Source organism: Lepisosteus platostomus, chromosome 18 (genome assembly GCF_059453375.1).
Source record: "Lepisosteus platostomus isolate fLepPlt1 chromosome 18, fLepPlt1.hap1, whole genome shotgun sequence".
Lineage (NCBI taxonomy): Eukaryota > Metazoa > Chordata > Actinopteri > Semionotiformes > Lepisosteidae > Lepisosteus > Lepisosteus platostomus.
Window position 1 is genome coordinate 15366354 of NC_142628.1, and position 25760 is coordinate 15392113.

At 52.6% G+C, this 25760-nt stretch overlaps 1 protein-coding gene across 7 annotated transcripts in view; it reads right to left on the reverse strand.

The window, feature by feature from the left end:
- Positions 1-1700: 1700 nt before the first annotated feature.
- ano5a (anoctamin 5a) overlaps positions 1701-25760 on the reverse strand; it is a 52594-nt gene continuing 28534 nt past the window's right edge. For 6 of the 7 annotated variants that reach the window (XM_088611905.1, XM_088611903.1, XM_088611908.1 and 3 more), the window contains 17 exons: positions 24661-24729; positions 23090-23374; positions 22623-22736; positions 21602-21717; positions 19427-19561; positions 19173-19278; positions 17804-17864; positions 16852-17003; positions 15611-15691; positions 11771-11999; positions 11403-11572; positions 10168-10265; positions 9620-9750; positions 7627-7832; positions 6836-7032; positions 6461-6566; positions 1701-5340 (listed from right to left, as the gene is read on the reverse strand). In XM_088611905.1, coding sequence (XP_088468031.1) covers positions 5107-5340; positions 6461-6566; positions 6836-7032; positions 7627-7832; positions 9620-9750; positions 10168-10265; positions 11403-11572; positions 11771-11999; positions 15611-15691; positions 16852-17003; positions 17804-17864; positions 19173-19278; positions 19427-19561; positions 21602-21717; positions 22623-22736; positions 23090-23374; positions 24661-24729 — 2490 coding nt within the window. In that variant the 3' untranslated portion in view covers positions 1701-5106. Of the gene's footprint in view, positions 5341-6460; positions 6567-6835; positions 7033-7626; positions 7833-9619; positions 9751-10167; positions 10266-11402; positions 11573-11770; positions 12000-15077; positions 15153-15610; positions 15692-16851; positions 17004-17803; positions 17865-19172; positions 19279-19426; positions 19562-21601; positions 21718-22622; positions 22737-23089; positions 23375-24660; positions 24730-25760 lie in introns of all 7 variants that reach the window. The other variant, XM_088611904.1, reaches the window with a different exon arrangement.

The following is a 25760-nucleotide window of genomic DNA, read 5'->3' on the forward strand; positions in this document are numbered from 1 at the left end:
GAAAATTCCAGGTGGACACATGGCAATATTTGTTCAGTCCGGGCTACCAGATGGTCACATTGAGATATCATTTTGACATTAATGCAAGTGAGTAATGCAAAGGGCCTACCTTTCAAAAATGATTGAGTCAATAAATTCTATGAAACAAGATCTGAGAGTTGAGCAGGCTGTACAAACCAAGTTGGTCACAGCTTAAGACAACAGGCGTTTCAGCCTGTGAGCAAATCACACTTAAAATTAGTAAAAAACAGACCAAATAAAAAACGCTCATGCAGGAAGTCCTAGGATTTCCTGCATGAGCATTTTTTATGTGGTCTGTTTTTATTTTATTTTTTAACATTACTTTATTAACCCTTTACAATTTCTTGCATTAGGAATGATCTTTTCGCAGACCCCAGCTTGCTCTCCATGAGACACACAGACAGGGAGAGAAGCTGGGGGTCAGAGCACAGGGTCTGCCATAGTACAGCGCCCCTGGAGCAGTTGGGGTGAAGGGCCTTGCTCAGGGGCCCAACGGAGTAGGATTCCTCTGCCGGCTGCGGGATTTGAACCGGCAACCTCCCAGCCACAGGAGCAGATCCTGAGCCACAGGGCCACCACAGCGCCCAACGTGTGGGGCCAGCTGTGACCAACTTGGTTTGTACAGCCTGCTCAACTCTCAGATCTTGTTTCATAGAATTTACTGACTCAATCATTTTTGAAAGGTAGGCCCTTTGCATTACTCACTTGCATTAATTATTAATTTAACACATGCTTCTCTATCCCAGGCAGATGCTGAAGAGTAAAGCTGCAGAGAACTGGTTCAGAGGTCAAGCCTTTCGGCCTTGAGATTCCAACCACCAGGAAAGCAGCAGAACAGTTTGTTTGAGTCTCTTGCAGTTCTCGACAGGAGAGCACTCTAACACTCTCACCCTCCATTGTTGCTCTCCTACCTCCATTGTCGTTGTTTGCTCACTAATTAAAAATTAATAATTATAATTGCTTACACTTATATAGCGCTTTTCTGGACATCCCACTCAGAGCTCTTTACGGGTCATGGGGATCCCCTCCACCCCCACCAGTGTGCAGCCCCACCTGGATGATGCTCCAGTCCTCTCACACACACCAGCTCTCAGTGGGGAGGAGAGCAGAGTGATGAAGCTAGTTCAGAGATGGGGGTTATTAGGAGGCCATGACTGGTAAAGGCCAGGGGGAAATTTGGCCAGGACACCAGGGTAACACCCCTACTCTTCTAGAGAGACGCCCTGGGATTTTTAATGACCACAGAGAGTCAGGACCTCGGTTTTTATATCTCATCCGAAGGACGGCACCTGTTTACAGTACAGTGTCCCCGTCACTATACTGGGGCATTAGGACCCACAGACTGCAGGGTGAGCGCCCCCTACTGGCCCCACTAACACCTCTTCCAGCAGCAGCCTCAGCTTTCCCTGGAGTCTCCCATCCAGGTACTGACCAGGCTCACACCTGCTGAGCTCCAGTAGAGATGCCAGCTGCCAGCTACCAGCTGGGAGCTGGGAGCTGCAGGGCAACTCTGCTCTGTCGAGGCTGTGCCTCACTCTTATGCCGCTGAGCACGGATTACAGGCAAACAGCAGACAGAAATCCTGTGGAACTGATGCTCTTGATCTCCGTCACCTTATTATCCCTTATTATCCCTAACGTCCCTCAGCGTACTGACAAATAATACAGGAAAGACGTAGCTATTCATAAAACACCTTTATTTATTTTTTGTATTTAGTATTAATAACATTAATCGCACAATAAATGTTCTCATGTGTTTGGCGCATTCCATACAGGAGTGAAAACGTTTCAGAACACACGTACAGTGATGCGAAAGTGATAAAAAAAAAGTCAAGACACATTATTTAATCTGCCACCGGGTGCTTCAAAAACCAGAGTCGCTAACGGCAAGACTTCAGACCCGGTTTTGAAATGACGACAAGACGATGCTCCGTTGATATACAAAATGTGAAAGGAACTCCTCCAACCTGTCACAGAACCACATGAGCAGGATGAGACATTTAAAAAAATCAATTATCCTTCAGTTAAAAAAGAAAAAAAAACGTCCACGACTTTAACAGTAAACACAGACTTATTTAAGGCATAAAAAGGCGTTTTTTTTGTCCTGTAGTATAGTTTCTGATTTAGTGAGGTGGGGCTTTGTCTGTCTTAGACATCCACCCAGTTTCAGTTCAGCTGTGCACAGCCCTGTCCCAGTGACCCAGCTGTGAGGCCCAATGCCTTGATGAACAGTACAGCCTCAGCAGTGCACAGGTATTGATTTAAGGCCTTGAAGCTGAGGCTTAGTGGACAGCAGGTCAAAAGGTCATCAGGCCTTTAAAACCAGGTGTGGCAGACCAGAAAGCAGCTTTAGAAAAGCTTTGGTAAACCCGCACAGGATTATAGAGAATTGTGCACAAAAGAAGCTATGATGGTGAATTATTGTGAGCTGTAGGAGGAAAACAGGAAAACCCAGGAGGATAATACAAAAACCCAACAGAGATTTACTGCAGCAACACTGTCCCTTTCACAGCATGCCTCAGGCCTGTGTCTCTGGTTAAAAAAAGACACTACCGCTGACCCCTACAGCACTGGGCATCTAGCGCAGAGCTCATGTCTGCACAATACTGTCGCCTCGGACTGGCAGCATCACGCCCTAAAACAACGAAATCTCAAGCAAGACCCATTGCAAACCGGACCTGCTACTGGTAAGCCACTGAAACACAAACAGCATCCAAAATGAAATCTCGGTGTGACTGACATCGGATCAATAGGAACAGCTGTGTTACTCCGTGCCATCAAGCTCGTAGTGTAATTAAAGAGCAGGGGTGGGGAGAGAAGACAGGACTCGGCTGTTTCTATGTACTGTGTCTGTTCCCCTACCAACCCCCCCCCACCCCACCTCCTTCATTAAGTGCTTCTGTGCAACAAGATTTTCTTTGTCTTTCTTTCACAACAGGGAGAGCAAACAGGACGTAGAATGAAAAAAAAACAACCTTTTCCAGCGATGCCAGACCTTCATTAAGTTTAACACTGGGGTAAACACAGACACATTAAGAGCATTTGTCTTGGGGACCGACTGCACTGATAGCAAAACGCGGAGAGCAAACTGGACTTTGAGATGTGTTTCGTACATGGTCACCGAGAAACTGCCAGCTCCCGGCTACCCTGAAGCCCTCTGGCCCACAGACTGCAGCTTGTGCAATTTTGGGGTCCCCATGTGGTGTTAGTTTCACACCAGCCATGGAGAAGTCCCAGGCCAGAGAGTGGAGGTGGGGGATCTGCCCCGCTCACAGCCCACAGAGACCTCGGAGAACCTGGGGATGTTCAAGGTGACTGGAGAGCAGGGTCCACACTGAGGACCCCTGGGCTGGAGCCCCCAGTTCTTCTTCAGCTCGTACTGAGAGAGGTGCTCAGGGGGCCACCACTGCTCTGGTGCTGCCTGGTTCACAAGCCCAAGCGCCCTCACCCACTGCCCCCTGTGCGTGGGCTCATCGATACCCCCCGACCCTCCCAGCCCAGGTTAGACCACCCCGTCGTTTGGCACTAGGACAAGCGGCACCACGGAGCAGTGGCACGGACCTCTCCCTTCCAAGCCCGCCCTGTCCCACCTCAGCCCACAAACCGGGGTTTCGTCCTGTCCTTCCTGCCTGCGGCCAGCAGGACGTCCCGCGCGCTGCCTGCACGCCCCAGCCCAGCTCGGAAGGAACGGTGCCTGGTTCCGGCTGGCGTGTGGCACCTGTAAAGCATGTGGCGGTCAAGGGCACTGCGGTATCTTCCGTGGCACGAGGGAGTCTGTCGTGCACGCACCTGGCACAACTCTGTGTATGGCTCTGCTTGCCTTGGTGCTACAGTTTGGACAAAGGGTCTGAGCTCCTACAGTCGCACAGAGACCCGCATGGACTCGCCGCTTCATGCTAAAGGTGAAACAGGTGCCAGACAGGAGATTGTAATACCCACAGTTCAACGATTCATTCTCCTCCTGACCCTGCAACGGGCGTGCAGATGTCCCACATCCGCTGGCAGCTCTGATCAACTGTCCCGAACAGCGAAGAAGCGAGCCGCCTCCGCGAGGGACACCAGCCAGCAGCGACAAGCCTGCTGAAAGGCCGGCGCGGGGAACGGAGGAGGAGAAGCAAGAAAAGCAGGAGTTCAGGTGCTGTCCCTGCAGGAAAAAAACAGGTTTCTCCCTGCGCCCCCAGCCCTGCCAGCAGGACGCCGCTGAGGAACAGGGCTGGGAGTTGAGGCCACGGCCTGTGTGAGGCGTTCGTGCAGGTTTCACCCTCCTGCCCGTTGTCACACAGGCTCCCTGCCTCTCTCCTCCACAGCCTCGAGGATTTCTAGAACGCGCAATGTCGTTTACCCACAGTCGCTCGCTCACAGGCTGGGCTGCAGGATTTGGCAGAATTTAAAAACCCCAAAAACACGTTCCAGTAGCTGGAATTCGACAATGCAGGTTTCTTAAAAGAGAAGCATTCCATCCAAATTAAAACAGGAAAAAACAACAACAACAACAACAACTCAAGCCCTGCGTCAAAGGGGTGGTCACACAGAAGAAAACAGAAAGACAAAGGGCACGATCTGTACAGCGATGGCACGGGTTTCTGCTTGTCGCCCGGGGGAGGTGGGGCGGTCAAGGGGTCAAAGTTCGGACGCGGGGCAGGACAGCAGCCCAGGACCGTCTTGTGTCTGGAGTCACGGGACAGCTGTCCCCGCTGCGGGGGGGGGGGGAGGGGATGAGGGAAGGTGGGGGGGCAGTCAAAGGAGCTTGAGGTAGCGGGAGCAGGCGTGTCCGAGATCGAGAAGCAACCAGCAGGACTGGATCTGGGCCTGGGCTCCTCTCTGTTTCTTTTATGGCTTTGCGACCAGTCCGACCCGGAAGTCGTCCCAGACCTTGCTCGGGATCCGTGGGGTCCGGAGTTGGAAGAAATGTGAAAGCAGCTTCACCGATCCCTCCCCCCCCCAGCGCTGCAGAGCCAGCCCAAGCCCCGTGGCTGAAAGCAGGCTGCAGACCCTGTGGGGTCTGAGAGGGAGGTGTGGGTGGGCCCGCCAGTGCAATAGAAGAGGGAGGTCCGCTGGGGCAGGAGGGGAGGGGCGGGCTGGGGGGCTACAGCACCTGGGACAGCACCTCGTGTTTCTCGGTGGCGGCGAGCAGCCCCCCAGGGTCCGGGCAGCCCCTGCCGTTGGCCTGCTGGCTCAGCTGGTTCTTGAGCCGCTCCAGCTCGTAGTTGTGCAGGTACTCCTGGATCAGGTAGCGCTCCCGTTTCACCCTTGCCTTCACGTCCGTGGGCACGTCCGGGATCAGCCAGGCCACGAAGAACTTCACCATGAAGACCACGTGCTGCCCGGGGAGAGGGGACAAGAGGCAAGGTCAGCCGGGAGCCAGGCCAGCACACTCTCCTGTACTGGACACCTGCACGTCTGGGGACATGACTGGGCACGACTGAATGAGGTCTGACATCTGTGTGTGAACTGTAAGGAGAGAGTGTGCTGATCAGACTGTAAGGAGAGAGCAGTGCTGTGGTGAGCTGTGTGTGATCTGTAAGGAGAGAGTGTGTTGATTAGACAGTGCTGTGGTGAACTGTGTGTGATCTGTAAGGAGAGTGTGCTGATCAGACTGTAAGGAGAGAGCAGTGCTGTGGTGAGCTGTGTGTGATCTGTAAGGAGAGAGTGTGTTGATCAGACTGTAAGGAGAGAGCAGTGCTGTGGTGAACTGTGTGTGATCTGTAAGGAGAGAGTGTGTTGATTAGACAGTGCTGTGGTGAACTGTGTGTGATCTGTAAGGAGAGTGTGCTGATCAGACTGTAAGGAGAGAGCAGTGCTGTGGTGAGCTGTGTGTGATCTGTAAGGAGAGAGTGTGTTGATCAGACTGTAAGGAGAGAGCAGTGCTGTGGTGAACTGTGTGTGATCTGTAAGGAGAGAGTGTGTTGATTAGACAGTGCTGTGGTGAACTGTGTGTGATCTGTAAGGAGAGAGTGTGCTGATCAGACAGTGCTGTGGTGAACTGTGTGTGATCTGTAAGGAGAGAGTGTGTTGATCAGACTGTAAGGAGAGAGCAGTGCTGTGGTGAGCTGTGTGTGATCTGTAAGGAGAGAGTGTGTTGATCAGACTGTAAGGAGAGAGCAGTGCTGTGGTGAACTGTGTGTGATCTGTAAGGAGAGAGTGTGTTGATTAGACAGTGCTGTGGTGAACTGTGTGTGATCTGTAAGGAGAGAGTGTGCTGATCAGACAGTGCTGTGGTGAACTGTGTGTGATCTGTAAGGAGAGAGTGTGTTGATCAGACTGTAAGGAGAGAGCAGTGCTGTGGTGAACTGTGTGTGATCTGTAAGGAGAGAGTGTGTTGATCAGACTGTAAGGAGAGAGCAGTGCTGTGGTGAGATGTGTGTGATCTGTAAGGAGAGAGTGTGCTGATCAGACTGTAAGGAGAGAGCAGTGCTGTGGTGACCTGCGAGCTGTTGTACCTCCATGATGATGATGAAGGCCAGCTTGGCGGCAATGACATGCCAGAACTGCATGTTGTGAGAGTACTCCTTCTCGTGGCCAGGGGGGAAGCGGAAATCGCGATACCTAAAACACAGAACACGAGGGCTTCAGGGAGAACCACCATCCAGTCAACACGACACAATGAACATTAACCATCATCCGCCACAAAAAGAGCAATAAAATAAATTCCTGGCAGAACATGGGACAACATTAAGACACTGGATCTCTTTAGTCTTGAACAGAGGAGACCGTGCAGTGAACTGATTCAATGGAAGGAAGGAAAATATAACCTGGCATCATACAAACAGGAAACAGAAGGCAGTGAAAGATGGAGTTTATCCCGGAGCCCCGACCTGCAGGTGGTGTCAACGGTCTCGTTGAACCAGATGGGGTTCTCCCCGTTCTCGGGCCGGTTCTGGTCGGAGAACTGGGAGATGTTGAAGATGGACAGGCTGTTGTTGATGTAGCCCTCCATGGAGTAGTTGCTGCTATATTGGTAGTAGTAGACCAGGCGTGGGATCATGTCTGAGGTGAAGGACACGATGAAGGCCTGGGAGGGAGGAAGAGGAGGGAGGGAAGAAAGCCAGCAGGGACGCTCATTAGCTGTGTTGTGCAACTGTTTTTGATGGGTTAAAAATAAAGGCAAGGTTTTAGTCTCAGAGACGGCCCCGTTTAGGGGGCGCACTTCCATCCATCCAGCCCTTACATTTTCGACTGCTTTATCCAATACGAGGCTGCAGGGGGCGCTGGAGCTTGTCTGAGCACACACTTCTCTTTTAAACACGTGCCAGCAGCTATATCACCCTGCAAGCTCACAAGTGTCAGCCCACTGCCAACCTATCCAGGTGGGAGCCGCACATTGGTGGTGATAGTGGGATTCCCCATTACCAGGAAAGCGCTATATACAGTATAGCGTATATATACTGTATATAGCATAAGGATTATTATTATTATTAAATGCTACTGCATTACAGATTCAGTCTCCTGCTGCTCCCTCACAAGCAGAATGCAGGGGAAATGGAAAGAGAAGTTTGCAGGTGGCTGTGGGTTTTAGGTACTTCAGGGCTATCGCAGGACCTCAAGAGAGCTTCCTGACGTCATGGAGTCACAGCTGATTGTTCTACACCCCCTTCCCTGCACTCACGTTGGTGACCACGGACACGATGGCGATGCCGTTGAGGATCTCCTGCCACGCCCCGATGCTGTGGGCCTTGGCCGCCACCGGCCGGCGGAACTGCGTGGTGAACTTCCAGGCGTCCACTCGGATCTCGATGATGTTGTTGACGAGGGCCAGGAGGGGGGCCAGGGGGAAGGAGGCCACGAAGAGGGTGATGAAGCCGAACTGGATGACTGCATTGGGGGAGGATGAGAGGAGCAGGACTGAAGATGTTAGCTGGAACATCTCTTGAAACATCTCACAGGTCCTTCACAGAGCCAAAATAGGGGTTTGTTTTTATAACACGCACACACACAAACACATGAGAGCAAACTCACACAAGCGCACAAAGAGAAGCACAGGCGCACTCACACAAATGCACCTGCACACACAAGCACATGGCTACATACACACAGAAGAACATGAGCACACAAATATACACAGTAGCACATGAGTGCAAACACACAAGCACGAGTACATACACAGCAGCACATGAGTGCAAACACACAAGCACGAGTACATACACAGCAGCACATGAGTGCAAACACACACAAGCAGGAGTACATACACAGCAGCACATGAGTGCAAACACACAAGCACAAGTACATACACAGCAGCACATGAGTGCAAACACACACAAGCAGGAGTACATACACAGCAGCAGATGAGTGCAAACACAAGCACGACTACATACACAGTAGCACATGAGTGCAAACACACAAGCACGAGTACAAACACATTGGCACATGAGTGCAAACACACAAGCACGACTACATACACAGTAGCACATGAGTGCAAACACACAAGCACGAGTACATACACAGTAGCACATCAGTGCAAACACACACAAGCACGAGTACATACACAGCAGCACATGAGCACTTACACAAACGCACATAGACACACAAGCACATGCACGTACACAAAAATACGTGCATGCACACATATGCGCGCACAGAAGCACCCACACACAGGACCACAGCGGCGTTGATTCAGCATGCCAGACTTGTGGGTGTCTAAGCATCATGTGGCCAGAGGTTTAGCACTGAACCCTCCTGCTGCCCGCCGGGCTACGCTGTGTGTGAGAGGCAGCCCGACTGTGAAGAGCTCTGCCCCTGCCAGAGAAGGTGTGAAGCCGACCGCGCGTGCTGGTGTGGGAAACGTGACGCTCACACGCAGAGTACGAGAGCTGTCCACAGAGGAGAGGTTACTCTGGCCAGCAAAGAGCCACAAACCAAAACCAGCTCGCGCTAAAGCACAGCTCGACCACAGGAAAATGAATGGGTAGTCGTTGTGACAGTGCGACAGACAAAATTAAGGTTAAAGCGGGTTGTGCTTTAACCTGAGGAACAGGCTTTAATGATAATAATAATAATAATAATAATAATTGCATACACTTATATAGCGCTTTTCTGGACACTCCACTCAGAGCTCTTTACAGGTCATGGGGATCCCCTCCACCCCCACCAGTGTGCAGCCCCACCTGGATGATGCTCCAGTCCTCTCACACACACCAGCTCTCAGTGGGGAGGAGAGCAGAGTGATGAAGCCAGTACAGTGATGGGGGTTATTAGGAGGCCATGACTGGTAAAGGCCAGGGGGAAATTTGGCCAGGACACCGGGGTAACACCCCTACTCTTCTCGAGAGACACCCTGGGATTTTTAATGACCACAGAGAGTCAGGACCTCGGTTTTACGTCTCATCTGAAGGATGGCGCCTGTTTACAGTCTAGTGTCCCCGTCACTATACTGGGGCATTAGGACCCACACAGACCGCAGGGTGAGCGCCCCCTACTTGCCCCACTAACACCTCTTTTGTCCGATTGTGTGAGGCCGTGACAGTCGTGTCACAGCATGTTGGGCGAACGCAGGAGCATCTGCGCGGGGCAGGCCGGGGTAAGTCAAGTGCAGAGAGAGGGACAGGCCACACAGACAGAAGGACCTGCCGTCAGGTGAGGGGACAGAGCTCAGGGTTCCTCACCCATCTCCAGGTACTCGTAGAACAGCCCCATCTGCCCGAAGCACTGCAGGTCGTGGTCCTGTTCCCAGCGGCTGTACAGAGTCTCGGGGTGACTTCGCGCCTTCCTGCTGCCCCACCAGTTCCACAGCCACCTGGGCACAGAGCACACAGCAAACGGGGGGGGTTAAGGGCAGAGGCTGTGGACCTTTGCGAGGGAGAAGAGCTATCAACTCTGGTGTCGTGGGTGATGTCAGAACCTGGTCCATCTGATGACCCCTTGCGTTAGCGAGGCCTGTCCTGCACCTTCTGATCCTCTTAGGAAAATGGGAATTCCGGGTTAACTAGATGCCAACCGAACACAAAGCGGACCCACCCATCGAGACGCATCACCAAGATGCACTTGGCAGGGGATACCTGCCAAGAAGGGGTCTTTTTCACGGCCTGGTGAAAGAGCATGTGCAGTGTTAGCTCTAGCGGAATGGAAACAAGGCCCTGGGCTCACAACAAGGCTAGCGTTCCTGCCACGCTAAACTGCCCCACTGCCCCCCTGCTGAAAGGGCGATACTCACGGCACCAGCGCCTCCTGGATGTTCCCCCACACCTGCTTCCCGGCCATCACAATGACCAGCTGGGTGGTCAGCTCGATCAGGCAGCCGCCGGGGTCACACTGCGGCCAGGAGAGGAGAGACGCACACAGACACAGCGTCAGGAGGCAGCCAGAGAGCTCATGATCAGCGGCCCGAGAACGTGCACTGCGAGACAGGCAGACCTGGCTGCCGTCTCTTTGGGGCCGAGATAATCTGTTTTGCAAAAAACGAAAGCCTGTTTAAGATTTACGCTGGGCGCTATGGTTTCTGTGAACTACAGCAGGCTGGTGATTTCTCATTTTGCACCGGTCGTGCAGAAAGAAAGGCTGTGTGTGTCGAGCAGAAATGTTGTTGCCACTTAATAAACATTCTGCCTTTGTCTTCCGTTTGCACCAGGTGACCCGGGAACTCAATGACTCCTTAGATTGCAATGACAAGCCCCGATTACAAAACATTTGATATCAGAGGGGAACTGCAGCCTCAATCTCGCAGACTGGTTATTAAATCTTGGTAGCAAAATAAATTGACTGACAGTGTAGAAACAGTTCACACATTCTGAATGAAGCACAAGATCTTTTGGTCGTTGTGAAAGTACTGTACGTCTCCATGTTGTCACAAACCCCTGGAGAGTGAGAGTTCCCACGTATTGTGACGTGATGCAGCCCTTCCTGCTCACTAGTTCCTGTCATGACTGATGTACTGTGATGTACGAGCGAATAAGTACAGGTTGTGCAGCAGACATTTCACTGCAGAGATGTCCCAATGTGATCTGCATGCAGAGTTAAGAAGTAGTATTTGTTGGCAAAACCGTCTCGAAGTTGAGAGCAATATTTCGATTGGATGAAGTGAGATGGATTCACAAGCCTGCTTGTTTACAGTGTAAAGGGCCACATCACCTCACTGGAAGTTTAGTTGATTCATTCTAAATCTCAGAACATGGCGCTGCACTGACCTGGAAGTTTTGTCTATTTTGTGATGGAAATTGGAGGTTTCTCAAATAACTGTGTGGATTTGACTTCCTGTGGTATTGAAAGCAATCATTGGCGATGTTTTCCCACCCCGAAATATAACAAATAGCATTGCAGTTCCCCTTCAAGACACACAGGTGGAAGAGACGAGCTCAGTGGTGACCAAAATCGGTTTCTCAGTGCTGCCTGATATCAATAGGTTTTAAAAATCTGTACCCCAACCCCCGGCACGGAAAGGAAACCAGGTACCTCCTCGTTCCTCCACTTGGCAAACATGTAGATGTATTTGCCAGGGTAGCCCACGAACTTGCCCTTGAAGAAGGCCACGTAGAAGCAGGAGGAGTAGTAGTTGACGAACTGGAAGAGGAACATCTTCATGGTCAGCCTGTTCTCGTACTCCAGGTGGGTCCGGGGGATCTCTAGGTGAAGGGAGACTTCAATTCAGACGCGACCCGAGATCTCGAGCTCAAGATGAAGTGGCCGACCTGATCGCCATCCTCCTCCTCCTCACGCCCCCCCCTGGCCCGCCCGTCCTCCTCCTCCTCACGCCCCCCCCCGGCCTGCCTGTCCTCCTCCTCCTCACGCCCCCCCGGCCCGCTTGTCCTCCTCCTCCTCACCCATGTCGGTGATCCAGATGGCCACGCGCTCGTACAGGAAGTTGAGGATCATGATGATGACGAAGTTGATGCAGGAGGCGGTGACGGAGGTGGCCATCTGCGGGGTGATGAGGGAGCCCACCAGCTGCAGCTCGTGGGCCGGGTTGTCCTTCATCAGGCTGGCGAAGGCGGCGTAGACGGCCAGGCGGTAGGCGATCACGCCGATGATGCAGGCGATGATCAGGGCGATCTGAGGGCACAGGGGAGACCGACAGGCTGAACCCCCCCCTTGTCCTGCTCACTGCACAGCACAGCCGCCCTCTGCAGGGCCCCCCAGCTGTGCAAGATGCTTGTGCAAGATCCCCCCCTCTCATACCACAGCATGAGCTGTAATTGTATCTTCCCTGGACAGCAGTGGCAGTAACCTCTCTCGGTCGGTCCCGGTTGGCCAGGGGCGCTCATTAACCATCTTCTTACTAACCAGTGTCCTGACCCGGAAGACAACCGAGGCTGCTACCAGTATTCTCCCTCTACAAGTCTTGTCTGAAAACCTTTTTCTCCGAATTGTCTTTGTAGATACTCACTGTTTTCCTAAACCGTGAGGGTCCGTGAAAAGACAACCTCCGACTGTCCTAGGAACTGCTTTTATAGGGAGCTACAGTCTCCTGGTGATTTCCCCGTGAGAATCCGAAGGATGTGGTTCTCCTAAACGGGATGACCCCACCCCTGGGGAATTCACCCTTGTTTCCTACCCCTGCTTTGCTACGGGCCTTCAGCATGGTTCCAGAATGTCCACCTCTACAAACTCAAGGCAATTTGGTGCCAGGGAAGAGAGTACTATTCAGCTCATCTTGCTTACATGATCCCTTATTTGCTAAGTGATTCTAAAATCTGGCACAACCTAGTTCTTGAAGGATCCCATATGTCTGATTTCTACAACACAGCCTTCTTTGAGCCTCCTGATTCCAGTCCCAGAGGGATCTTCACTTATTTTTCTTTTGTAATGTCATGTCTGTATTTTTTTTTTTGCTATGACTCTTAATTGCCTCTTGCATCGCAAGAAAGGATTCTGAAAATCTGAAGCAGTCTCACTACAAGCAGGGATAAACCACATAACTTCTCTCGGTCGGTTCCGGTTGGCCAGGGGCACTCATTAACCAGCTTCTTACTTACCAGCGTCCTGACCCGGAAAATGACTGAGGCTGCTACCAGTATTATCCTGCTGTAAGCTTTCTCTGATTTGTTGTGCCAGATGAAACCTCGGGAACTGCTGATATAGGGAGCTAGAGTCTCTAGGGGCAGCCAATTCAGTGATGTCCCCATGGGAATTTGAAAACTGACTCAAATCAGTGAGGAGCTGTGGCTCTGTGGTTAAGGATCTGTGACTGGGAGGTTGCCGGTTCAAATCCCGCAGCCGGCAGAGGAATCCTACTCCGTTGGGCCCCTGAGCAAGGCCCTTAACCCCAGCTGCTCCAGGGGCGCTGTACAATGGCTGACCCTGCGCTCTGACCCCCAGCTTCTCTCCCTGTCTGTGTGTCTCATGGGGAGCAAGCTGGGGTCTGTGAAAAGACAGTTCCTAATGCAAGAAATTGTATAGGGCTGATAAAGTGATGTTACATTATGAGATGACCCTGCCCCTCCCAGCACCTGCTCTGCTACAGTGCTACACTGCACCCCGAGATGCACCCGTGCAAATGTGCTCCAAATCAGGCTCCCAGCACAACAGGCACGCAGGCAGGCCGTTCCTTTTCTGCTCTGTCGGCGTGCACAACTAAAACGCTCTGCTTGTGCCTCTAATTCCCCCTTGGCTTGGCTGATTTGAATGCCAGATCTCTCTGTCTGACCGGGGGTTGGGAAACGTCTCGGCTCAAAGAGGTGCCTGCCGATTGCATTGGCGGTTTGGGTTTTTCCCTGTATGAATCCAAAAATGAAAGCCGTGACGCTCTGTGACAATTGTTTGGGTACAGGCCCCGATGCATTGTTTTCAAAAGTACGGCTCATATTTTAAGCCTGTTGTGGATAGTTAAACAGGTTAAAATCACCAAGTTAACACAAACTCTTTAAATGGAAAGGGTGGTGTCTTCACGATATAGAGGAACGTACCTGCTTCTACAGAGTACATGCCACTTATAAGACCTAAAATGGATCAAAATGCAACACAAAGGGAGGTTTGTATCTATCCCTGGTACACTGCTGCTCCCCAGTATACCTCAGTGTTCCCCAGTGAACCCCTCTGCAAACCTTTGTACCCTAGTGCTCTGCAGTGAATCCTACTGCACCTCAATACTTCCACTGGGGTACTCCAGAGTTCCCCAATGCACTCCTGCTCCCCACTGTACCCCAGGGCTCCCCAGTGAACCCCAGTGCTCCCCACTGTACCCCAGGGCTCCCCAGTGAACCCCCTGCTCCCCACTGTACCCCAGGGCTCCCCAGTGAACCCCGGTGCTCCCCAATGAACCCCCTGCTTCCCACTGTACCCCAGGGCTCCCCAGTGAACCCCCTGCTCCCCACTGTACCCCAGGGCTCCCCAGTGAACCCCGGTGCTCCCCAATGAACCCCCTGCTTCCCACTGTACCCCAGCGCTCCCCAGAGAACCACATGCTCCCCCTTGTATCTCAGGGCTCCCTAGTGAACCTCAGAGCTCCCCACTGTACCCCAGGGCTCCCCCGTGAACCCCTCGCTCCCCACTGTACCCCGGGGCTCCCCAGTGAATCCCCTGCTCCCCACTGTACCCCAGGGCTCCTCAGTGAATCCCAGTGCTCCCTAAGGACACATTGAACTGTACAGCCAACGTTTCTTTCTAGTGCCTCGGAAATACATAACATTCACAGAACGTTTACACTGCAGTACGGAGAACATTACCATCCTGCACAGACCTTGTTAACGTCTCACATAGCCTTTTCCCTAAAGTCATCGATTCACCAGACCTGGTCTAACAGCTCCCCCTGTGGCACAGAGCAAGTCGTTTCAACAAACCTGCCGAGTGTTTTGTAAATACCTCAAACACAGGTCCGGAAATGTCTTTAACATGATTAAACAGGCCACTGACACACTACACTGAAGCAAGTCTTGTTACTTGTTTTGAGTCTGACTGCTGATCGGAGCATTTCCATTCCTCTGCCTGCCTTACTCACCATCCCGAAAGATTTGACCTGAATGATTTTTATTTTCTCATTCAGGACTGCTGTGCATGCACTGCGTTCCAGGGATGTTAAGACACAGGTGTGTGAGGGAATCCTTTTCTAACTAAATCCGTTTGCCTCTCACTCATACGCCCAAGGAACGGTGAGGAAGAGGAGGTCACTGCTGAGTAACTGAAGGTGCTCACCCAGAATATGACGGTCGCTCCAGACAGACAGAAGCGTGCACACTTGCTGGTTAAGGGTAAGTAAGGCTCCATTTCCTAAACAGTGAGCAAGCAGAGCAAGAACAGTCAGTCAGTCGGCGGTTCATCAATCTCACTGCAGCAGGACACTGAAACTGTGTGAAACAGGGTGTCAGGCCCAGGAATGACCTGGTCAGGGGGCAGCACGCTGATCTTCCTGAAGTCCTGCGCCTCTCACCTGAGCCTGTTACTGACCCGAGGTGCACCCCCTCCCACCTTGGACTGTTTGAGGTCCCCACCAAGGAGTTTCCCCCCAAGGCAGGTCCCATCAACCCAGACCTCTGGCCCCTCATTAATTGTTTAATTAAGATTGGACAGTGTTTACTGGCAGACTCTAAAGCTGGTCCAGAATCAAGCACTTGGCTTTGACACTTGCCTTTCACACAGGTTCACTGCCCAGGCCAACTCAGAGCACAGTGCGTTAAACACACCATTAGTCCTCCCCCTGGCACTCAAAACTCCCCCCCCCATCTTACCCACAGTATGACCGTGGCCCAGCAGAGCATCATTTTCCCACAGAAATCTAGCGTGCTCCTGTCCAGAACCCATTCCTCCTCCTACAGGGGGCATCAGGCCACACGTTACAGAAATCACATGTGTTAACAAGAAAAGTCCGCTTCTTGTGTCAGATCTTTCGGGGGCATGAGATGCTTTAGGGCTGCAGAGCCAGCTCCCGTGGCCCCCTTACACAGAGTGTCAGGATACACAGGATTGTGCCAAGCGACCTGGGTGTCCCTGCGTGATCTCAGGGCCACTCTCCTGGGGACTCAAGTAACAGAGCCGGAGGGGGTGCTGCCCTTTGCCAAAAGGTCAAAAGGTCAAAGGTCAGACAGCTCTAGGATTCAGGAACCAGCGGCTCTTGGAGGAGTAAGTTCTTTTAGGGAAAAGAAATCTGCAAAGCTATCTTGTCACTGATTTGGAAAATCCAAAACATCCATTCTGTAATAATAATAATAATAATAATAATAATAATAATAATAATAATAATAATTGTTTACACTTATATAGCACTTTTCTAGACACTCCACTCAAAGTGCTTTACAGGTAATGGGGACTCCCCTCCACCACCACCAATGTGCAACATCCACCTGGATGATGTGACGGCAGCCATAGTGCGCCAGAACACTCCCCACACACCAGCTCTCAGTGGGGAGGAGAGCAGAGTGATTAAGCCAATTCAGAGAGGGGGATTATTAGGAGGCCATGACCGGTAAAGGCCAGGGGGAAATTGGGCCAGGACACCGGGGTAACACCCTACTCTTTTCGAGAAACGCCCTGGGATTTTTAATGACCACAGAGAGTCAGGACCTCGGTTTTACGTCTCATCCGAAGGACGGCGCCTGTTTACAGTATAGTGTCCCCACTATACTGGGGCATTAGGACCCACACAGACCACAGGGTGAGTGCCCCCTGTTGGCCCCACTAACACCTCTTCCAGCAGCAGCCTCAGCTTTCCCAGGAGTCTCCCATCCAGGTACTGACCAGGCTCACACTGCTGAGCTCCAGTGGGGCTGCCAGCTGGGAGCTGCAGGGTGATTTGACTGCTGTAGAACTGTGGCATAACCTGCTTGTTCACAGTGCAGCTGACTGAGGTGCTCGATGGTTAATTCCTTTCTGGTATTCATCTGCTGGTTGTACTACAAACCAGCGCTGGACTGGATCGGAGGAACAGGTGTTAGAGAGTCCCTGGAGCTGCAGCAGTGGGGTGGCGAGGTACCTGGGTGATGGGGTTCAGTTTCCGGCGAGTGCATTTGGTCTCATATTCGGGGCGCAGCTGGAGCTGCTGCTGCTCTTCTTCAAAGTCCACCAGGTCCCACTCGTACTCCAGCCGGGCCTGACGCCGCTTCCAGAACTCCAGGAACATGGTGACTGCAGGCAGAGACACTGTTACACACACTGGCACACACACACACACACATGCATGCGCACACACTCATAGTACACGCACAAATGTCTGCACACACACTACAAGTACACACACATGCGCGAACAGACACACATTCGCACACAGACTTGCACACACACACACTTGCACACACACTCATTGCACATGCACAAATGCATATACACACACACACTACAAGTACACGCACACACATGCGCTCACAGAGACACATTCACACACAGACTTGCACACACACTCATTGCACACACACTCATTGCACACGCACACATGCATGCGCACACACTACAAGTACACACACATGCGCTCACAGACACACATTCACACACAGACCTGCATGCACCTGCACACAAAAAAGATAAGCCCACGATGCTTTTCTTGATTTTAAAAAATGTGCCACCAAATGCATGCCAAAGAATGGAAAAAAAAATCATCAACTGCTATAATCCGGCACTAGATCTTCTGATCTGCTCCATTTGTAGGATATAAGTGTAAAATGAATTGTTATTTCTTTTAAATTATTGAATAGCTCATTGCACCAAAGACCAGCATCATCATGGATTCATTCACTCACTCTGTGGGGGGGCTCTATGGACAGTCCTAATGATTTGAGCACTTTGAGCTCACTGCATTGTATTCTCATTGGAAAAACAGGTGTGAGAACTCAAACCCAGAGAAATACTCTCTCCCCCCACTAGCTGGGGCTGCTGCCTCATGGCTGAGGGGCTCGCTCCTCTAAGACCATGCAATGATCAAGCCACTTTACCCCATATCCCCATGAAGATGGCGAAGAACAGCGTCCCCACATTGTCGAACAGGTGGGATTGCTGAAAGACAGGAAAGGGAAAAGGTCAGACAGGGCTCGAGCTATCCTCCGGGACCCAATACACCCTGGCCACGATCTGTTTTCACCCCTGGGCTCTGGTAGGAGGTATGGCAGTATCAGAACACTGACCAATAGATTCAAAAACAGTTTCTTCCCTCAAGCAGTCCGCATCAGAAACAGCTCAGATTAGCACCTGCACTTTAAGGCACTGCACTGTTTGCACTATGTCCTGTTGGCTGTATTCTAACGTCTACTGTCAAAATGTATTCGCCATGTCTGTTTGTCATTTGTGCCTGTTTTTTTTTCCTGTGATGTTACTGGGTACAGCTGAACGAGTAAGCATTGCAATACATATATTGTATATGGAAAATAAAGAAATCTTGACATCTTCAAGAGCAATGCTATACTTTTTGAGCTCTGATCCCGGACAGCCCCAATGCATCAGAGTTTTTGGAGGGCTAAAGATCACACCGATTAATCGCATTACGAGGAGGAAGACTCTGGATGAAGGACCAGGTCAGTGGACACATGGTCGATAGGATCTCATGCCCCTCCGCGTCGGCCAGCCTATCCCCCGGTTCCTACCCGCTCTCTGACGAAGCACGGTCCCTACAGGACTAGTCCACTGCTCGCTTGCCTTCATCCTGCACACATGCATTCCTTCATTCACATGGCAGTCAATCCTGGTTTTGCATTTGGCCTTGCTGTCCCCTGTGTATCACGATCGTAAACCCCTCCTCTTAAGGACGCTCCAGCCCTTCCTCGTTGACCTGATCCCCTGCACCTGCCTCCGGGTCCTGCCCCCGCCCTATAAGAGCCAGAGCTTCCTACCAATCTGGGCTCAGCTTTGGAAGACGGACACCCGGAAGCCCGCCTACCCGCGAGTCCTGGAGGGGCTCGACGGCACAGGCTTCGCAGCGGCGTCCTGACCATCTGGGTCCATCTGGGTCCGGGACTGGGAGCTCCTGGCCCCGTTACCTCCTTTTATCCCCCGACCCTTCACTGGATCCCGCTCCGGCTTTTAACTTTGGTTGTCTTTGTCTTGGATTGATCACCCGGCTCTGGACATTTGCCTCCCTACGGATTTCCCTACGAACACCCTTCGGACTTGTTTGCCCTGGACACACACCCCCCCCCCGAACACCGGCGCACCTTAGACACGCCCCCTGTTCTTCTCCCAGCCCCTATCCTACTCCTTTTTTCTCACTCCTCTCTGGATTCTGCTGTCTGTTTCGTGACCCTGTGATGTTCAGTGCAGGCTTCTCAAGATCAAGAGCAGTCTCGCCAGTCGCTCGGCCCCTACACCTACCCAGGAGGATTCGCAGGTGGTGTTGAGCTTCCAGTAGCCACACTTCTTGTCGCACAGCGGGCACATGACAATTTTCCCCCCGATCTCGGGGTCGCAGATCTCCTTACTGCAAGAGAGGGAGGCGGGGAGGCAGGGGGAGAGAGAGAGGAGGGGGCGCAGGAAGTAAGAGGAGAGGGGGAGAGGAAGTCATTGCGCTGTGTGTGTGTGCAGGGGACGTGTAGAAGAAGAACAGAGAAGGATGCGCCCGTCCTCACCTCCACACGTTCTCATGGTAGGTGGAGGCGCCGTAGCAGAAGCAGATCAGCCCCACGATGGCAGCGAAGAACAGCATCTCGGTGTAGAAGCCCAGCCAGGCGAAGTAGATCCCAATCTTCTCCCCATAGTACTTCCTGCCAGTAGCCAGCAACACAGGGAAGATCACTAACAGCGCCGCCACCTGGCCACAGGCTGCCTACTCTGAGCAACAGGACCAGGCTCCCCACTCTCTGCTCTCGCCCTGGCCTCCTTCTCGCTGTCCTGCTCCCTGAACGGCACCGAGACCACCACTGACTCACGCTCCAGACCACATTCTGTGGGTTAACTTCAAGGCCAAGGTACCTCTCTCCCCTCTTCCCTGATAGGATGGGAAGAGCTCTTCTGCCATGACTGGTCTGCTCACATGTTCTCTGACAGTCTCAGCTCACATACCGCCTCTCATGAACCGTGACATGAACCAGCGCACATCTTTTCTCTCAGCTCTCGTACAGCCTCTCTTTCTGTGGGGGTCTCGGCTTGAACCCAGCCTCCACTGTCCCAACCTCCATGATTCCCAACCTCGACCACACTGCCCTCCGGCTTAGCACCCCCATCCTGCCCCAGGAATACAGTGTCCTCAGCCTGGCCAGACTCTGATTCCTGCCCCAGGCCAGACCCTGACTCCTGCCCCAGGAATACAGACAGTGTCCTCAGCCAGGCCAGACCCTGACTCCTGCCCCAGGAATACAGTGTCCTCAGCCAGGCCAGACCCTGACTTCTGCCCCAGGAATACAGTGTCCTCAGCCATGCCAGACCCTGACTCCTGCCCCAAGAATACAGACAGTGTCCTCAGCCTGGCCAGACCCTGACTCCTGCCCCAGGCCAGACCCTGACTCCTGCCCCAGGAATAAAGACAGTGTCCTCAGCCTGGCCAGACCCTGACTCCTGCCCCAGCAATACAGACAGTGTCCTCAGCCAGGCCAGACCCTGACTCCTGCCCCAGGAATACAGACAGTGTCCTCTGATCGGCCAGACCATTACTTCTGCCCCAGGAAAACAGTGTCCACAGACTGGCCAGACCCTAACTTCTGCTCCAGGAATACAGTGTCCTCAGCCAGGCCAGATTCTGACTCCTGCCCCAGGAATACAGTATCCTCAGCCTGGCCAAACCCTGACTCCTGCCCCAGACCAGACCCTGACTCCTGCCCCAGGAATACAGACAGTGTCCTCAGCCAGGACAGACCCTGACTCCTGCCCCAGGCCAGACCCTGACTCCTGCCCCAGGCATACAGAGAGTGTCCTCAGCCTGGCCAGACCCTGACTCTTGCCCAAGGCCAGAACCTGACTCCTGCCCTAGGAATACAGTGTCCTCAGCCAGGCCAGACCCTGACTCCCGCCCCAGGCCAGACCCTGACTCCTGCCCCAGGCCAGACCCTGACTCCTGCCCCAGGAATACAGTGTCCTCAGCCTGGCCAGACCCTGACTCCCGCCCCAGGCCAGACCCTGACTCCTGCCCCAGGAATACAGACAGTGTCCTCAGCCTGGCCAGACTCTGACTCCTGCCCCAGGCATACAGACAGTGTCCTCAGCCAGGCCAGACCCTGACTCCTGCCCCAGGCCAGACCCTGACTCCTGCCCCAGGAATACAGACAGTGTCCTCAGCCTGGCCAGACCCTGACTCCCGCCCCAGGCCAGACCCTGACTCCCGCCCCAGGCCAGACCCCGACTCCCGCCCCAGGCCAGACCCTGACTCCTGCCCCAGGCATACAGACAGTGTCCTCAGCCAGGCCAGACCCTGACTCCTGCCCCAGGCCAGACCCTGACTCCTGCCCCAGGAATACAGACAGTGTCCTCAGCCTGGCCAGACCCTGACTCCCGCCCCAGGCCAGACCCTGACTCCCGCCCCAGGCCAGACCCCGACTCCCGCCCCAGGCCAGACCCTGACTCCTGCCCCAGGCATACAGACAGTGTCCTCAGCCAGGCCAGACCCCGACTCCCGCCCCAGGCCAGACCCTGACTCCTGCCCCAGGCCAGACCCTGACTCCTGCCCCAGGAATACAGTGTCCTCAGCCTGGCCAGACCCTGACTCCCGCCCCAGGCCGGACCCTGACTCCTGCCCCAGGCCAGACCCCGACTCCTGCCCCAGGCCAGACCCCGACTCCCGCCCCAGGCCAGACCCCGACTCCCGCCCTCACCGGATGAGATTGAGTGGCTGCTCCTTGTAGAAGCACAGGAAGCGGGCCCACTCCTTGTACAGCGTGAACCTCTCGCTCTCACAGTTGGGGTCCTTGGCCCTGACCCAGTACCGGCACTAGGCGGGACAGAGACAAGTGGGACATGTCTTCAGTGAGAAGGGCAGGAATTTTACAGCAGCCGTGGGTCAACGTTCGAAACCCGTGGCTCAGTCTTTGAGTGAGCAAGTGAATGAGTAAGTAGGTGAATGACTGGGCACAAGAATGAGTGATCACGTGCATGAATGACAATGTGAATGAGTGAGTGAATGAGTGAGCAGGTGAATGAGTGAGTGTGTGAATGAGTGAGCAGGTGAATGAGTGAGCAAGTGAATGAGTGAGTATGTGAATGAGTGAACAGGTGAATGAGTGAGCAAGTGAATGAGTGAGTGTGTGAATGAGTGAGTGTGTGAATGAGTGAACAAGTGAATGAGGGAGCAGGTGAATGAGTGAGCAAGTGAATGAGTGAACAGGTGAATGAGTGAGCAAGTGAATGAGTGAGTGTGTGAATGAGTGAGTGTGTGAATGAGTGAGCAAGTGAATGAGTGAACAGGTGAATGAGTGAGCAAGTGAATGAGTGAGTGTGTGAATGAGTGAGTGTGTGAATGAGTGAACAGGTGAATGAGTGAGTGTGTGAATGAGTGAGCAGGTGAATGAGTGAGCAAGTGAATGAGTGAGTGTGTGAATGAGTGAACAGGTGAATGAGTGAGTGTGTAAATGAGTGAACAGGTGAATGAGTGAGTGTGTGAATGAGTGAACAGGTGAATGAGTGAGCAAGTGAATGAGTGAGTGTGTGAATGAGTGAGCAAGTGAATGAGTGAACAGGTGAATGAGTGAGCAAGTGAATGAGTGTGTGAATGAGTGAACAGGTGAATGAGTGAACAGATGAATGAGTGAGTGTGTGAATGAGTGAGCAGGTGAATGAGTGAGCAGGTGAATGAGTGAGTGTGTAAACGAGTGACTAAGCGGGTGCAGGTGGCCCTACATCGTGCAGAGCGTAGGCGGAGGTATAGGTGCCGTTGCTCAGGAGTCGCTTGATTCCCTTCTTGTCTCTCGTGTCCTCCTTCCAGTAGGGGCAGCGCGACAGGATGTAGTACACCTGGAGGGAGGGGAGGGAGACACCCGCAGTCAGACACCCAGGACACATCTGGGGACCCCAGCCCTGGTCCTAAGGGGCTGTGGGTGTTTCTGCTCTCCATTTCCACCCCTCCTCTCCCAGTCCCTTTACTGATCTAGGGATTTTCCCAGACCAGTAACCACTCAATGACTTTAACTCTGCCACATGCACACGCCCCATGTCCCACCCACAGCTGCCCAATTAGTGCTCCACCCAGCCCCGCCCCGCCCACACCCACCCATGTCCCACCCACCAGCACCCCAGCAAAACCCCACCCAATGCCCCGCCCACACCCACTCCCCGTCCCTGCCCCTCCCCTGGAGCCCTGCACTCACAATCCTGTTGCGCGTGGACGGGGGGAAGAAGGTGTCCTTGTTGTCGATGAGGAAGAAGTCGGGCTTGTCCTTCTCGAAGGGGGACGTGAAGTAGTCGGGCTCGGGGTTCATCACCTCGTCGGGCAGGCGGAAGGGCTTGAAGAGCCACTGCAGGGGGATCTCGCGGGAGTTGGGGATGTCGTTCTGCTTGAAGGGCACCTTGATCTTCAGCACCTCTGCGTAGGTGGCCAGCACCTCCCAGGGGGCGTGCACCTTCAGGAAATACGTCTTCCCATCTTCGGACTCCTGCAGGTGTGAGGCAGACACCAACGGGATCATGTGTCTGCTCTTGAAACCTGGGGCTCTCTGCATCCCCATTCACATCTGCACCTCCCAGACAACTGCACCTCCTGGAGAGCTACACCTCCCTGATAGCTGCGTCTCTTCCTAACGACTGCACCTCCCTGACAGCTTCGTCTCTCCCTGACAACTGCACTCCCCTGACAACTGCACCTCTTCCCGACAATTGCACCTCCCGGACAGCTGTGCCTCCCTGACACTTGCATCTCCCTGGCAGTTGCACCTCCCTGACAACTGCACCTCCTTGATAGCTGCACCTCTCGCTGATAACTGCACCCCCCTGACTGCTTCGTCTCTCCCTGGCAACTGCACTCCCCTGACAACTGCACCACTTAGACCTCTGCATCTCCTTCACAGATGTATCTTTGTGGCCACTGCACCTCTTTGACATGGATCAGACCAGCCAATAACATCGACAGAGACGTATGTCTCGACCTCACACTGCACATATATATCTCACATCCTGCAGGATCTAAACCGATGATGGCGTGTATCACTGGCCTGTGCATAAATAGCAGTGAACTGACTGATCAATAATCCAACTGAATTATTGGAGTATGTTAGCCTAGGGAGCAAGGGTCAGGGTCTGGACTCTGGAACGTCGAGATTTAGCAGTGTGCCCACTTGGAAACTCAGATCGTTCCAGTAAAACATAAGGCTGTATAATTAGGTACAAATGTTAAGTTGCATTGTTAGCCAAATAAATTAAGAATAACAACATCTTAGAAACTCTGAACACCTGGAGTGTTATGGGGAGAGTGGAGAGATGGAAAATGTTCTCCAATTATCCAGGGTTAACACCTTTCGTTACGTGTCTTTTAGTAAACGATCATCAAAGCAAAGCAAATTAAGCAGTCAAGGGTGAAATGAGCAAACTTTCACGGGCTGTGTCAAAGGCTTTTAACAGATCACACTGGAAATATTGCAGTCTCATTCATACCTGTAACCATATCGTTACTTAACACTTGACCTTCTATGCAAATATGAATGTATAGTGTTGTTCCTGTTGGGTTTTTTCCTTCTGTCCGTCTGTACGCCAACACTGTTGCTGTAAAACAAGTCCCCCCCCCCATGGGGATAATAAAGACACTCTCTCTCTCTGCTTAGGCTACTACTTCAGTACATCAGTCGACATGGAAGACAGGCCTCTGAGTGCACAGCCACAGAACAACCACCAGAGGGAGCTCCTGGGCGACGGTGTGCATCCACACCCATCCAGCAATTCCACTTACACTCTTGTCTTCCGTCTCCAGCTCCAGTCCGGCCTTCTGCAGATTGCTCTCATACTCCTTCCTCCTCTCCTGGAGAAACGAAAACAAGGCAGAATGAAACAGGGCTCCTCATGAGATAGATGCACACAGCCAGCCACATCCCTGCCAGCAGCCATATTGCCCTGGTCAGGGTGAGCCTGGTAATATCCTGGTGAGCCTGGTCAGTACCTGGATGGGAGACTCCTGGGAAAAACTAAGGTTGCTGCTGGAAAAGGTGTTAGTGGGGCCAGTAGGAGTGTGAGAGAGTGTGAGAGAGTGTGTGTGTGTTTTGTAGTGTCTGGTGTACCGGAGGCATTTCAGAAGACAGTGCAAGAATCAGTGCTGAGCCCAAGGTGAGGACAAGATGAACTGTCAGGCTCTCAGCGCTTCAGAGCAGAGCCAGTCATTTCACAGGAAGAACACGTTTCCTGGACCTGTTACAGCCAGACAGAGATACTTATGAGGCTGGCAACCTAAATCAGCAACGCACACAGGTCAAACTCGGGAATATATATACTCACAGCTCTTCTCAACTGACTTTCACAGCTCTTGACATCTTTGGGAGAACCACAAAGAGGGGTGAAGGTTAAAGGTCAGTTCGAGGCAGAGATGATATGAGGCCGCCAGAAGCCGACACAACACGGTGTTGTACCTTCACATTTCAACACAGGTTCATTTACTGAGCCACTCCCTGTGTGACGAAGTCAATAAGGAAGGGCTCAAACCAGTCCCAAATTCAAAAGACTCGAGTAGCATTCTGAAGAGGCGTTCATTGCAAACACCTCAACGAGGTGTGATCAGTTTGTCCTGTCATTATCAGGCTGTCATCCTCAGCATTTGCACAGGATTTGCCTTTCAGTAGTGTTGTCAACAGTTAGGTGACTGTATACATCTGCCATCGAGAAGAAAGTCAGGAAACAGGATAATTTCAGGTTACTGGTAGTCGAACATTCCTATTTGAATTCGCCGTTTGTTCTATGAGAATGGAAGTTTAAGGACTGAAGGGCTTGGTTTAGAAGCAGTTTTGTGATTCTGACAGCCACAATTTATTGTGCATTCAGTACAGAAGTGTGTATGAGTAT